Below are 12177 nucleotides of genomic sequence, written 5' to 3'. Positions count from 1 at the left end.
TTTTCTCAGAAAATATTGTGAAGCACACAGATTCAGTAATTTACAACCTTTGAGATTTGCAGGTTAACTTGGTAGACTTATTATACTTAGATACAAATTTGCCTTGCAATTTTACTTGAAATATATAAAAGGCCAAGCAAAGAGATATATACCAAAAAATTCTGAGAAAATCCTCAATCTCAAGAAGTGAATGAGAAGACAAAACAAAATTTTAAATCTGAAATAATTGTAATGACTAATTTCTTTTGTCCTAAAAGCAAGATATATATATATATATATATATATATATATGAAAAAATATCCTTCAGAAATAATAATTTTCTTACTTTGGTGCTGTATTTTAAAGCATAAGATCCAAATTCAGATATAATAGCTAATTTTTTCTTTAACATTTTTTTCTTTATTGATTTTAGAGAGAGAGAGGAAGGGAGAGGGAGATAAAAACATTGATGAGAGAGAACATTGATTGGCCGCCTCCTGCATGCTCCCCCCTGGGGATCAGGCCAACAACCTGGGCATGTACCCTGACCAGGAATCGAACCAGCAACCTCTTGGTGTGTGGGTCACACTCAACCATTGAGCTTTACTGGTTCTCACAACAAACCTTTTTATAATGCATATTTGGATAAATTCTATTACCTAATTTTTAAATTTGAAAAATTATATATTAAAAAAATAAAGTAATAGTCTTAAGTTCCAAAACTAATAAATGACAAATGCCACAACTGAGCTCTCTGCCTTCCAGTGTAGTATTATTTACACTCTTCCAGGATCTATAAAACATTTTTTAGTACATAAAATTTGTATGTCATTTACCATGCTAGGAAAATTTTAAAACATACATAAAAAGAATAAATTTTAAAAGGATGAGATAAAAATAAATGGAAATAGAAAATCTGCGATTTCTTACTTGCTCCCAGCATACATGCTAACCTGCTTTCAAGATTATTGGTCAAGGCGGCTCCTCTCGCAGGGGTTGGCTGTTGGCAGCTTTGAGGCTAAGCTCCTATTTGGCGGTGGTGCAGGGCGGCTGCAGCGAGAGTTTGGCGCAATGTCTCACAGAATTTTACTGGTACAGCCTACCAAGAGGCCAGAAGGCAGACCTTATGCTGACTATGAATCAGTGAATGAACGCACGGAAGGCGTTTGTAAAATGTATGAAGAACATCTGAAGAGAATGAATCCCAACTGCCCCTCTATTACATAGGATATCAGCCAGTTGTTTGATTTTATTGATGATCTGGCAGACCTCAGCTGTCTTGTTTACCGAGCTGATACCCAGACATACCAGCCTTATAACAAAAATTGGATCAAAGAAAAGATCTACGTGTTTCTTCGTCGGCAGGCCCAACAGGCTGGGAAATGGTTGTGTTGGAAGCATTGGGGCTTGGGGGTGGGCTTGGAATACAGGTGTATACAGCGATCTGTAGTGGACGTTTTGTATTATAGTAATCCTGTTTCTATTTTAGTACATTCTAGCCAGGATTGAATGTGTTAGATGAAATGTGAGGATCTTGTTCAATCTGAACTTCCATCAACCTCTTTTTGTCTTGTCTTTACTTAAACATCATTATGATGATTTAGAAGGGAGTATTTCTTTGTCAGTTAATGTTGGTTCCAATCCTTTAAAAACTATTCATATCTGCTTTGTAACACTTACTGTACTAACCCTTCTTCAAGTTGGGGTAGGGGGGTGGTAACAGTTTAATTATGTCCTAAGATAAAGTCTTAGTGAAAAACAAATTTTATATATATATAGTTATTGGTCAATAGTACATACAGCAATTTACATTCTAAACTAAAATAAATTTGCATCCCTCAATGCTCACCTAACAGAAAATAAAGCCAAAGGTTCTTAGATTATGATGAAAAAGAAAAAACTGTGAAAGGCCTTTTTGAGGCAAAAATTATAGGATGTGATAACTATTTAGATATAAGGACCATTGGAGAAGATGTTCAAAATTCTAATATTTTTCCTGCAGTCATTAGATAAATGCTGATTACTTAGTTATGAAATAGAATAGATAGAACACCTTAGTTTACTTTTATATTACTATTAATATGAAAGTATATGCTTATTGGTTATTCAGTTATTAGGTAATATGTCAGATCTGTAAATTCTTTTGCTTTTTTCTGAACTGGGATGATTTTGTTTTCTTGTTTGATTTATAAGAGTTCTCAATATATAGAGACATTAGCTGCTTGTCCATTTATGTTCTTTGTATCTGTTGTCTTTTCCTCAACATTATTTTTATGAGATGCCCTATTTTGATAGTAGGGATAATAGTATTTCATTTGACTCCCATTAAGAAAATTCACTAATTCAAACTGGCTTACACAATAAAGAACGTATTTTCTCACATAAATAGAAGTCTAAATGTAGGACAGACTCCAGGCATGACAAAGAACTGTAATGATGTTATCAAGAAATAGGTTTTCTTCCAGCTCTCTGCCCTTCTTTTTTTTTTTTTTTTTTATCCTTACCCAAGGACATTTATGCATTTATCCTCAGATAGTGCGAGAGGGAGAGAGGGAGGAAGAGACACATAAAGTGGTTGCCACCCACATGACGCCAACCAGAGCGGGGACAAACTGCAACCAAGGTACGTGCTCTTAGTGGAACTGAACCCTGGCCTCTCTGGTCGGCGGGCTGACACTCTAACTGATGAGCCAAACCGCCGACGGCACTCTGCTATTCTTATAATCATGACAGATGCCAGGGCAGTGGAGCTGTATGCTTCCTTCATGTGTCCAGCAAGATAGAGGGAGAACCTCTCTCCTGACCAAATAATATAAACCCTTCTTTTAAGTCACTTTGGCCCAAGTTTGTAAAGAACTACATTTCCGCCCTGGCCGGTATGGCTCAGCGGTTAGAGCGTCGGCCTGCGGTCCGGAGAGACCCGGGTTCGGTTCCCGCTAAGGGCACGTACTTCAGTTGCAGTTTGTCCCCGGCCCTGGTTGGTCGTGCGGGTGGCAGCCACTCGATGTGTCTCTTCACGTCAATGTTTCTCTCTCTCTCTCCCTTCCTCTCTACCCCTCCCACTCTATCTGTACAAAATATGGAAAAATATTCTCAGGTGAGGATAAAAAAAAAAAAAAAAAAAAGAACTACATTTCCATCAAATAAGTAGACAAAATTTTTAAATATCTACTATCCTCTCAAAATAATCTATCCATCTATCCCCAAGAGCCTCACATGTGAAATTTATCAAAATTTAAAAGAACACATAACTCTATTGCTATTTAAACTGTTCTACAACACAAATAGAAGAAAACATCTTTGTTATGTAATAAGTATAATCAAAGCCATAATAAAGACTTCAAAGTCAAGAATCTACTGAGCAATTAATTATATCATGTTTACTAGAGAAAGCCAGAATTCATATTAAAATCAGAAATAAGTTATTTGAACAAGTTCTGAGGATATAATGTACAGAATTATGACTATAGTAAAAGTCACTATCTGTGGTGATGAATGTCAACTTATTTTGGTAATCATTTTGCTATATATATATATATATATATATATATATATATATGTTTTAGAGAAAGAGGGAGAGGGAGAGAGAGAAACATCAATCAGTTGCCTCCCATATGCACCCTGACTGGGGACCAAACCTGCAACTCAGGTATATGCCCTGACTGATTATCAAACCTGCTACGCTTCAGTGCATGGGACAATGCTCCAACCAACTAAGCCTCACTGACCAGGGCTATACATTTATTAAATCATTATCTATTTGTCCTAAAATTGATAAAATGTTATGTCACTTATATCTTTATTTAAAAAAAATTTTTAAATAATTTTTTTAACTTGGAAAATGTTCAATACATTTGTTCATCAGGTTCCTCATTTATAAACAAGAAGGAATACTACTATCTAGGATTGTGGTGAGCATATTCTAAGTTATGAAGTGTGATGTATATGTGGTTCCCTCTGAAAGCTGTTAAGTTGTTGGCAAAAAGACTGAAAGTTGCTAGGCTAAACTCTCCATGGTCTCCTTCAACTCTACAAGTTGTAGAATCGTAGTGAACAAGAAATAAGATAAACAGAAAACATTTCCCCCTGAAGTTATATATCTAGATTTACATGTAAAATAACATTTATCAAATATAGGTTCTTAAAACCATATTTTTTATTATATATAATCTATTTACAGATGGTTCATACTTTATAGGGATTTCCTATATAAAATTTATAGCTGTTTTTTCTTATCAAAGTAATATCTCATGTTTTGTACTCATAAGGATAGTACAGAGGAGAATAAAAAGGTTAGATTTTTTTTTACTATAAAGCAATCACATTGTGTTTATTTATTTATTTTCTTTATTGCTTTTAGAGAGGAAGGGAGAAGGAGAGATAAAAACATCAATAAGAGAGAACATTGATTGGTCACCTCCTACATGCCCCCCAACTGGGGGTTTGGCACACAACCTAGGAATGTGCCGTGACCAGGAATCAAACCGGTGACCTCTTGGTGCATGGGTCAATACTCAACCACTGAGCCTCACCAGCTGGGTTGTTTTTATTTTAATTAAGTTATATAGTTTCAAAAATGCTATGCCAAGACATAAAAATTCTTAAAAAATTTAAGTAGATGCCAGCCTCCATTAAGATGGCAGACCACCAAAATGAGTTCTCCTATTATTTCATAGTAATAAAATTATAGCTAGGCAAAAGACTCTACAGCTTGACTACATGTCTCAGCCTCCTTTGAAGTTAAATGGGTCATGTGATGAAGTTTTGCCAATAAAATGTAACAAGAAAAATTTATATCATTTTCAGGTCTGACTAGGCCTCTCTTTTTCTTTCCCAAAAGTGAAGACTTGGTTCTGGAAATAACCTATTTCAACTATGCAGATGAAACAATGACACAGGGAAAGGCAGAGAAACATGATAAAAAGAGTCTGAGACCCTGAATGACCAACCATGAGGAGCACAGCTTCCTGACACCCTGAAGCCCTTGAATCAGAAATTTTACTAGATTTTTAAATTTTTTCATTGTTTTTAATAGTCACTAAGTGTTGAATTTCTTGGTTATTAATGACAGAGCCTTCATCATAACCAAAGGCAGATTCCTTAAGTTTACAATACAATATAGGTTATAGGTTTAAGATAAAGTCAAAGATAAACTGAAAGGCCAAGGGAAACATTTATCATTCCTAAGTATGGAATTTAAGATAGATTTTTGTTAAGTTACTCCTTCAGATAACTCACTTTTTAGAGTAGAATGCTTATTGTTCAATTAGAATCAAGCACCAAAGTCACTGTTTTCCTTTCTCAATTTTTTTTAATCCTCACTCAAGGATATTTTTTCCATTGATTTTTAGACAGAATGGGAGGGAGGAAGGGGGAGAGAAACATCCATGTGAAAGACACATCAATTGGTTGCCTCATATACAACTCTGACTGGGGGCAGGGAATGAACCTGCAACCCAAGTTTGTGGCCCTGACTGGGAATCAAACCAATGACTGGTCCACAGGCCAATGCTCTAACCTCTGAGCCAAACCAACCAGGGTCCTTTCTCAATTTTTATCTAAATACAAAAGATGTCTGGAAGTTTGGGTTCAAAAAAAAAAAAAAAAGACTCCCTTACTAATAAATCATCATAAGATATGCAAATACCATCTTGAACAGTAGATTCTGAATATCAATTGTATAATAAGCAAAATCTGTGGACTAAATAAAATGTAGCTTAATTCTGATCACTGAGTCATGCTAATCTTAGCATAAGCTATAAAATTCGAATTTTAAGCATGATTAATCCTTATAAAGTGAGATGTGGGTATTATCTATGTGTTTTCTTTGGTCCATATATACGTTGCATAAATACTGTCTATATCAGATAGATATTTATCAAAAAAGAAAAGTTTAGTCCTGGCCGGGTTGCCTTAGCACTGGCCCGTGGGACCATAAAGTAATGGGTTCAATTCTAGTCAAGGGCATGACCTTGGCTGCGATTTGGTCCCTGGCCATGGTCGGGGTCGTGGGGGGAGGCAACCAATCAATGTGTCTCTCTCATATTGATGTTTCTCTCTCTCTCTTTCTCCCTCCTGCTCTACCTGAAGATAAATGGAAGAGTTTCCTTGGGTAAGAATTAAAATAAGAAAGTTTATAATATAATTAGAATTTACATTTGATTAATCACTTAACAGAAATATTCAATTTTGTCATTTATTCATGCAGATTTTGTGACAAATTCTCAGCAAAAATCTGTTCCCTGTAGCAAAACAGAAAATGGTATTTTGGCACCAGAATCAAAATCATGCTGCCAATAATTATTTAATATATAATGATAATTCAGTTTAAGTAATTTAGTATTAGTTTCATCATGGCAATACTCATGAATTGGCAAACCTAAAACTAATACTATAAAATGTTTTCAAATAATCTTCAAATATTTATAGTGTTGAAGAAGTTTGGCAAGGAGAATGTGTTCTATAACTTACATAAGTACTCATTTTATATTGCTTTAATTTATATCTTAAATTCAAAAACACACAAGAAAATATGCTTTTGTGAGTAGCAGTCATGCAAAAATGCTGATTAAAAAAATGCCAATCCTCAGACACATTTTTGCTGCTCATTTCTATAAATTGTAAGTCCTTTCATTACACAAATTTGAAATGATGAAAATGTTAACAGTTATGATGATCTTCAGTTTATTTTAAACTGGATCCTAGATCAAATTTTTCTAAAACCAATTTTACCCATTTCTTAAACAGGTACATATTTTAATATAAAAGCATTTTTTATATTATTACATGAAACTTTATCAATTATCAGCAGAGAATTTCAACAAAGTTAAAATACAGTTATACTTAAGCCATCTTATGGGGCACTTTGGTTTCAGAATTTTTAATATTTTTCAGGAATTAAGCTAAAAAGTAGTTCTCACCTGTGTGTGTTTGTGTATGCCTCATCACTTTACAAAAAATTGTTTCACCATGCTTATATTGTACATGGTTTTAAAACAAAAGATGCTTAAAAACCATATAAACTAAATATTTTGCTTGTTTGTTTAATACTCTGAACTTTACCACAATTGGCAATATTTTTGAACTTTTTTACATACGGCTTTAAGTAAGTGATTCTCAACCTGTGGGTCGTGACCCCTTTGGGGATTGAACAACCCTTTCACAGGCGTCACCTAAGACCGTCGGAAAACACATATTTCCGCTGACGATTCATAATAGTAGCAAAATTACAGTTATGAAGTAGCAACAAAAATAATTTTATGGTTGGGGGTCACCACAACATTAGAAACTTACATAAGTTTTAAACTTACATAAGTATTAAAGGGTCGCGGCATTAGGAAGGTTGAGAACCCCTGCTTTAAGTGTTTGCTTTATTAACAAACACAAAAGTGAAAAAAATATCAACTCATTCAAAATATACATATCTCTGCTAATACTCATAAAGTCATAAAGGAGCAAAATACAGAAGACAAGGGAAAGTGTCAGTAAAACATTCATTTGACATTCACATTTTGGCTTGTAATTCTCATTGGTAGTGCACTTACTTTGAAGCAGGCAATTTGCATATAGCATCTCACTAAACTTTTTATAGCCGTTTTAGGTAGGTTATGTTCATTTTAATGATGAGATCTAAGCCTTAGAGAGATTAACTAATTTAAAACCAATATTAAGTAGCAGTAGAGCCGATAATGCTTTTGTCCTTGCTTGAAAATTAATTAAAGGGGATAGAAATACTTTTCATATACCTACCTATTCTCACCATTTCTTCTCATATTCTTGGTCATAGGGGAAGATTTTAATATTAACAACTAAATAGCAACTACCTTTAAGTAAATAAACAAAATATCTTCAAAACCCAGGACTAGAGAAATCACAAAACTATTTTCCTTGGTACTTTGATTTGTAATATATGCTATATACTTAAAACTTGTGGAATATGTCACAAATAAAGCAAAAACTCTACCTATGATTTTTTTCTAGCTCTAACACAAACTCTTCTCATGGTTTCTTTATTTCTTGAACTGAATTGTTTTTTCTAGCACTTAACATTCTCTTACACTCATGATCATCAGGCACAGTGGTATCCTTTTTAGTGTGCAAAAGTATTATTAACAAAATGCACTGAAGTGATTTTTGGAATATCTTCTGTTAGAATTAATGACTTTTTCCCATTGAAATCACAATTCAGAGTTAAATCATTTTGTTTTCAGCCTTTTCATATACAAATAATTCATAATTTTAAAAAAATTCTTAAACAGCCAACTTAGGCAAAGTACCTGTGCACTGACTATACTCTAATGTCAACTCTAAAATGTAATAAAAATAATGAAATATTTAGACTACTTTAGGAGTGTAAAAAATGATCACTGTTACATAGGCGAAAAGAAAATGTTACCTTGTAAAGGTTAAACAAAGTTAGATATTAAATATGTCAAATATTTCCTAAAGAAACATATGTAAACATTTCACAAACTTCAAATAATAGTCCTGGGATACTTTTAGGTTATTTTTAATGCACCAGATTTATTTATCAATTCAAAAAATCACTTATAGGCAGATACTTTAAAAATTCCCAAGGATAAACAAATCAATATATATTAGATGTGTAAGAACTAGAGCCAGAGACAGACTGAGTTCCTAAGTTATAAATAATAACTTTTCAATAAAAAGGATGGTACTTTATAAGAAATCCAGGTAATACCAATTTATAAAAACAATACTTAGAATGTTGGCCACATAAGAAATAATGGCTAGAGGCATAGGAGATTGAAGAATGCACAAAACACAACCAACTCAAAAATGCATTATTCATCCCTCAAAGAATCAAAATAGAGGGAAAAATTACAAGTCCTCACAACCTCACAAAAGTTCAGGCATTAGGAGGTGCGGCCGGACACCCATTTCCTGCTCTTTTAAAACCCGCCTCTCGGTCACTAGGCCTCTCTCCGTACAGAAACCAGCAGCGGTAAGAGGCAGGTGCTGGGTACCTGCAGGGACCCCAGCAACCGGCACCTTGCTCGGCGCTGGCGCCCGGCCGCCTCCCGGAAGTGCCCGGCGGCAGGCACAGCGCCCGCTTCCGCGGGCGGAGCCCAGGGCTTGCGCTTGGCGGGGGGCCGGGGAGCCGAGGAGGGGGAGGGGCCGCGCTAGGCCCCGCCTCTCCCGACTGGGCCTCCGGCTACGGCCAGGGCTCAGCGGGCTTGGGGTCCTGGGCTCGGAGGCCGGGCTCCAGTTCACGCACAGACGCCTCCTCCTTGTCGAGTTCACGCACAGACACCTCCTCCTTGTCGCCAGGCGGGCGCGGCGTCCGCTGCTCCAGGTGCAGCTGCAGCAGGGCGCGGCGATACATGGCCTCCAGCTTCTCAAGGCGGGCCCTCAGGGCTCTGGGGCTGCCCGGCTCCTCGTCGGGGTCGCCGCCTCTCGCCGTCCGGTTCGTGCCGGCCTCCTCGGGCCCCGGGGTCGCCCTCGCCGCCTCCGCGGGCGCTCCATCACCGCCCTCGCCGGGGAGCCGCAAGGCCTGACGGAAGAGGCTGCGGTTCTCGCGCTTGAGCCGCCGGTTCTCCAGCCGCAGCCGGGCGTTCTCCTCCCGCAGCCGCGTGTTCTGCCGGTCCCGCTCGTCTCGCGCGCGGATGGCCTCCAGGTGGCTCGCCGCCAGGTCGGCGAACCGCTCCTCCAGCTGCTGGCGGGCGCCGCCCGCTCGGCCTCGCCAGCCCACGGCGCCGCTGCCGCCGCCCCCGCGAACCCGGCCCGGGCGGCCCTGCCCGCGGCAGGCTCTGCCGCTGCCCCCGTCGCCGCAGCTCCCGCGCCTCGTGGCGCCACCACGCATGCGCCACATCGGTCCCAACCGCGCTGAGGGCCGAGGGGCCACGCGGAGGCTCGGGCGTGTTGGGCCCGGCGGGGCGGCCGGGGCAACAGCGGAGGAGGCGAGGAGGTGGCGGGCGGCGGCTTCTGGCTAGGGGCCAGAGGAGGCCGGGAGTTTGCCTGGTCTGAGGCGTGTCTTGTCTCCTGTGGTGGAGCTGCCCCCGGGCCTGCGATCGCCGGGCAGCGCGCGCACAATGCCCCGGGGGCGCCGGGCCGCTCAGCTGCTGGCAGCGCGGGAAAAGCGCGTGTCCTCTGCCGGCTTCTGCCCTGCGCTTCCGTGCGGGCCTGTGCCCTGCAGGAACCGGCGGCCTCGCCCCGCTCCACACCCCGACCACCCTGGTTACCTGGCCCTTTGCATAGCAGTCCCAAAGCAAATAGTAAGTTCTGAGACAGATACTGGGCTAGTTGAAAAGCTGTCAGTTCTTCCTTTAGAATGGAGCGGTTTAACCTACTTCTAAGCTTCATGAAACATGCAACAGAATTGAACTGAGCACCTGTCGTGAGGTCCTCAAGTGGGAACAGGTAGCTCTGGAGAGAACATGGGCATTTCCTAATTTGTGAACAGCCCGGACTCCACTTGCAGATTGTGTGCTGCTCCAAAAAACCTGGAAATGCAGAAGGTGCCGCATTCATACAAGAAACGGGATTCAGTAAGTTCCAAAATGTCTAGGGACCGGTGGATACAACTCATTGAATGAACCACATTTCTTGTTTTTAAGGATCTCAACCTACAAAATAACTACATCATTGTTGCCAAAATCTTATAGGGGAGAGAAGGAGTAGCAAGAACCTATATTTTTAAATAAGCTTCCAGATAATTCTTAGATTCACTTAAGTCTCCAAACTACTGAAACAAGTAAATGAACAAGAAGAGTGTATGAGAATCCTGTTTCACAGAAAGTAACTAGGGGAAAATACAGAGTTACCTAATTTTTTATGCATTATGTTGCCAAGTAAGTTCCTAAACACCTACAATCACAAAAATCTATCAACTGTCATTATCATTTCATGAAGTACAAAAGAAGGAAAGACTAAGTTAAGAATTTTGAAAATAAATTTAGATGTATTAAAGACTGTATCATTCTCAATTTCCATTAAAAGTAAACAGTGAAAACTTTATTGTAGTTATGCACCAACTACTCTGGATTATTGAACCAAATACAAAAAAACGAGAAGCTGGTATGTAAGGAAAGATGGTTAGTTCTCAATTTTAGATAATGTTGAGTTTTAGGGATCTGTGAAATAAGATAGAGATGCCATGGAAGCTAGAGAAAAACTTTACACAAAGATTCTGTCACCCTCTCTGTGGGTGTTAGGAATTGAGTACTACTGTGTTTTATTTTCTGTTGGCTACACTCTTCTAACTCCCACATTTGTAAATCTATTAGCATTCTCTTTTTACAGCTTCCCAGATTATATCAAAATAAAATGAAAAAATCTTGGAAAGAAAAAAATATGTAATTGATAAGATTTAGAAGAAATATGCAGCTAAGGTATCCTTAAAAGAAGAAAATACAGGAAAAGTATATCTTAATTAGAAGAAATATAAAAGATAATTACTCGTACTTTCCTTTAAAGATGGGAGTTTCTAAACAGTAAAATTACTCACTTGTTAAATAGAAAACGTCTCAAAGGAGATAGATCACTCTTTTCTAACATAGCATTTATTATCCATTAAACTGCTATTAAGAAAAAGAGATAAGAATTCTGCGATAACAAATTTGACAGTTTTATTTTTATAATTTGACAGTTTTATTAGGAAACTCTAAGGCGGAAGATTATTTCTTAACTAATATAAAGTTTAGAATAAAGGAGAGAAAAAGTTATTTAGAGTACTTGATTTTGTTATTTCACTAAAACAACTTTTTATTTTTTTATTACGGGTACATTTGTAAGTAGTTAGTGTTTTTTTGTTTTATTTTGTTTTTTTCTGCTCTACACCCTCAATGCCCATTCTCTATTCAACAATTTAAATTTTATCTTATGTAATAGAAAGATGATGGACAGACGATTTCACAATCATTGTGCTTTTTTTTTCCTATCCTCACCGGAGGACATTTTTTCATATTTTGTTCAGATAGAGTAAGAGGGAGAGAGAGAGAGAGAAACATCAACGTGAAAGGGACACATGGAGTGGTTGCCACCCGCAGGACCCAACCAGGGTCATGGACAAACTGCAACCAAGGTACGTGCCCTTAGCGGGAACCGAACCTGGGTCTCTCTGGACTGCAGGCTGCCACTCTAACCACTGAGCCAAACTGGCCAGGGCTCATTGTGCTTCTTAATATAATGCCTTTAACCAACAATTTTGTAAATACTCTAGTTGAGAAAGGCTGTGT

General features: G+C 38.4%; 1 protein-coding gene and 1 pseudogene across 1 annotated transcript; one reads left to right on the top strand and one right to left on the bottom strand.

Moving 5' to 3' along the window:
* Positions 1 to 1051: 1051 nt before the first annotated feature.
* LOC118629343 lies at positions 1052 to 1489 on the top strand (annotated as a pseudogene).
* Positions 1490 to 8500: 7011 nt separating this feature from the next.
* Positions 8501 to 9812, bottom strand: TUSC1 (tumor suppressor candidate 1). The gene is made up of 2 exons (XM_036261605.1): positions 9255 to 9812; positions 8501 to 9224 (listed from the first exon to the last, which is right to left on the bottom strand). Exons 1-2 carry the CDS (start codon positions 9810 to 9812, stop codon positions 9156 to 9158), a joined length of 627 nt encoding a protein of 208 aa, XP_036117498.1. The 3' UTR covers positions 8501 to 9155.
* Positions 9813 to 12177: the final 2365 nt, after the last annotated feature.

Source organism: Molossus molossus, unplaced genomic scaffold (genome assembly GCF_014108415.1).
Source record: "Molossus molossus isolate mMolMol1 unplaced genomic scaffold, mMolMol1.p scaffold_m16_p_14, whole genome shotgun sequence".
Taxonomy (NCBI): domain Eukaryota; kingdom Metazoa; phylum Chordata; class Mammalia; order Chiroptera; family Molossidae; genus Molossus; species Molossus molossus.
This window is presented reverse-complemented; position numbering and strand designations above follow the sequence as displayed.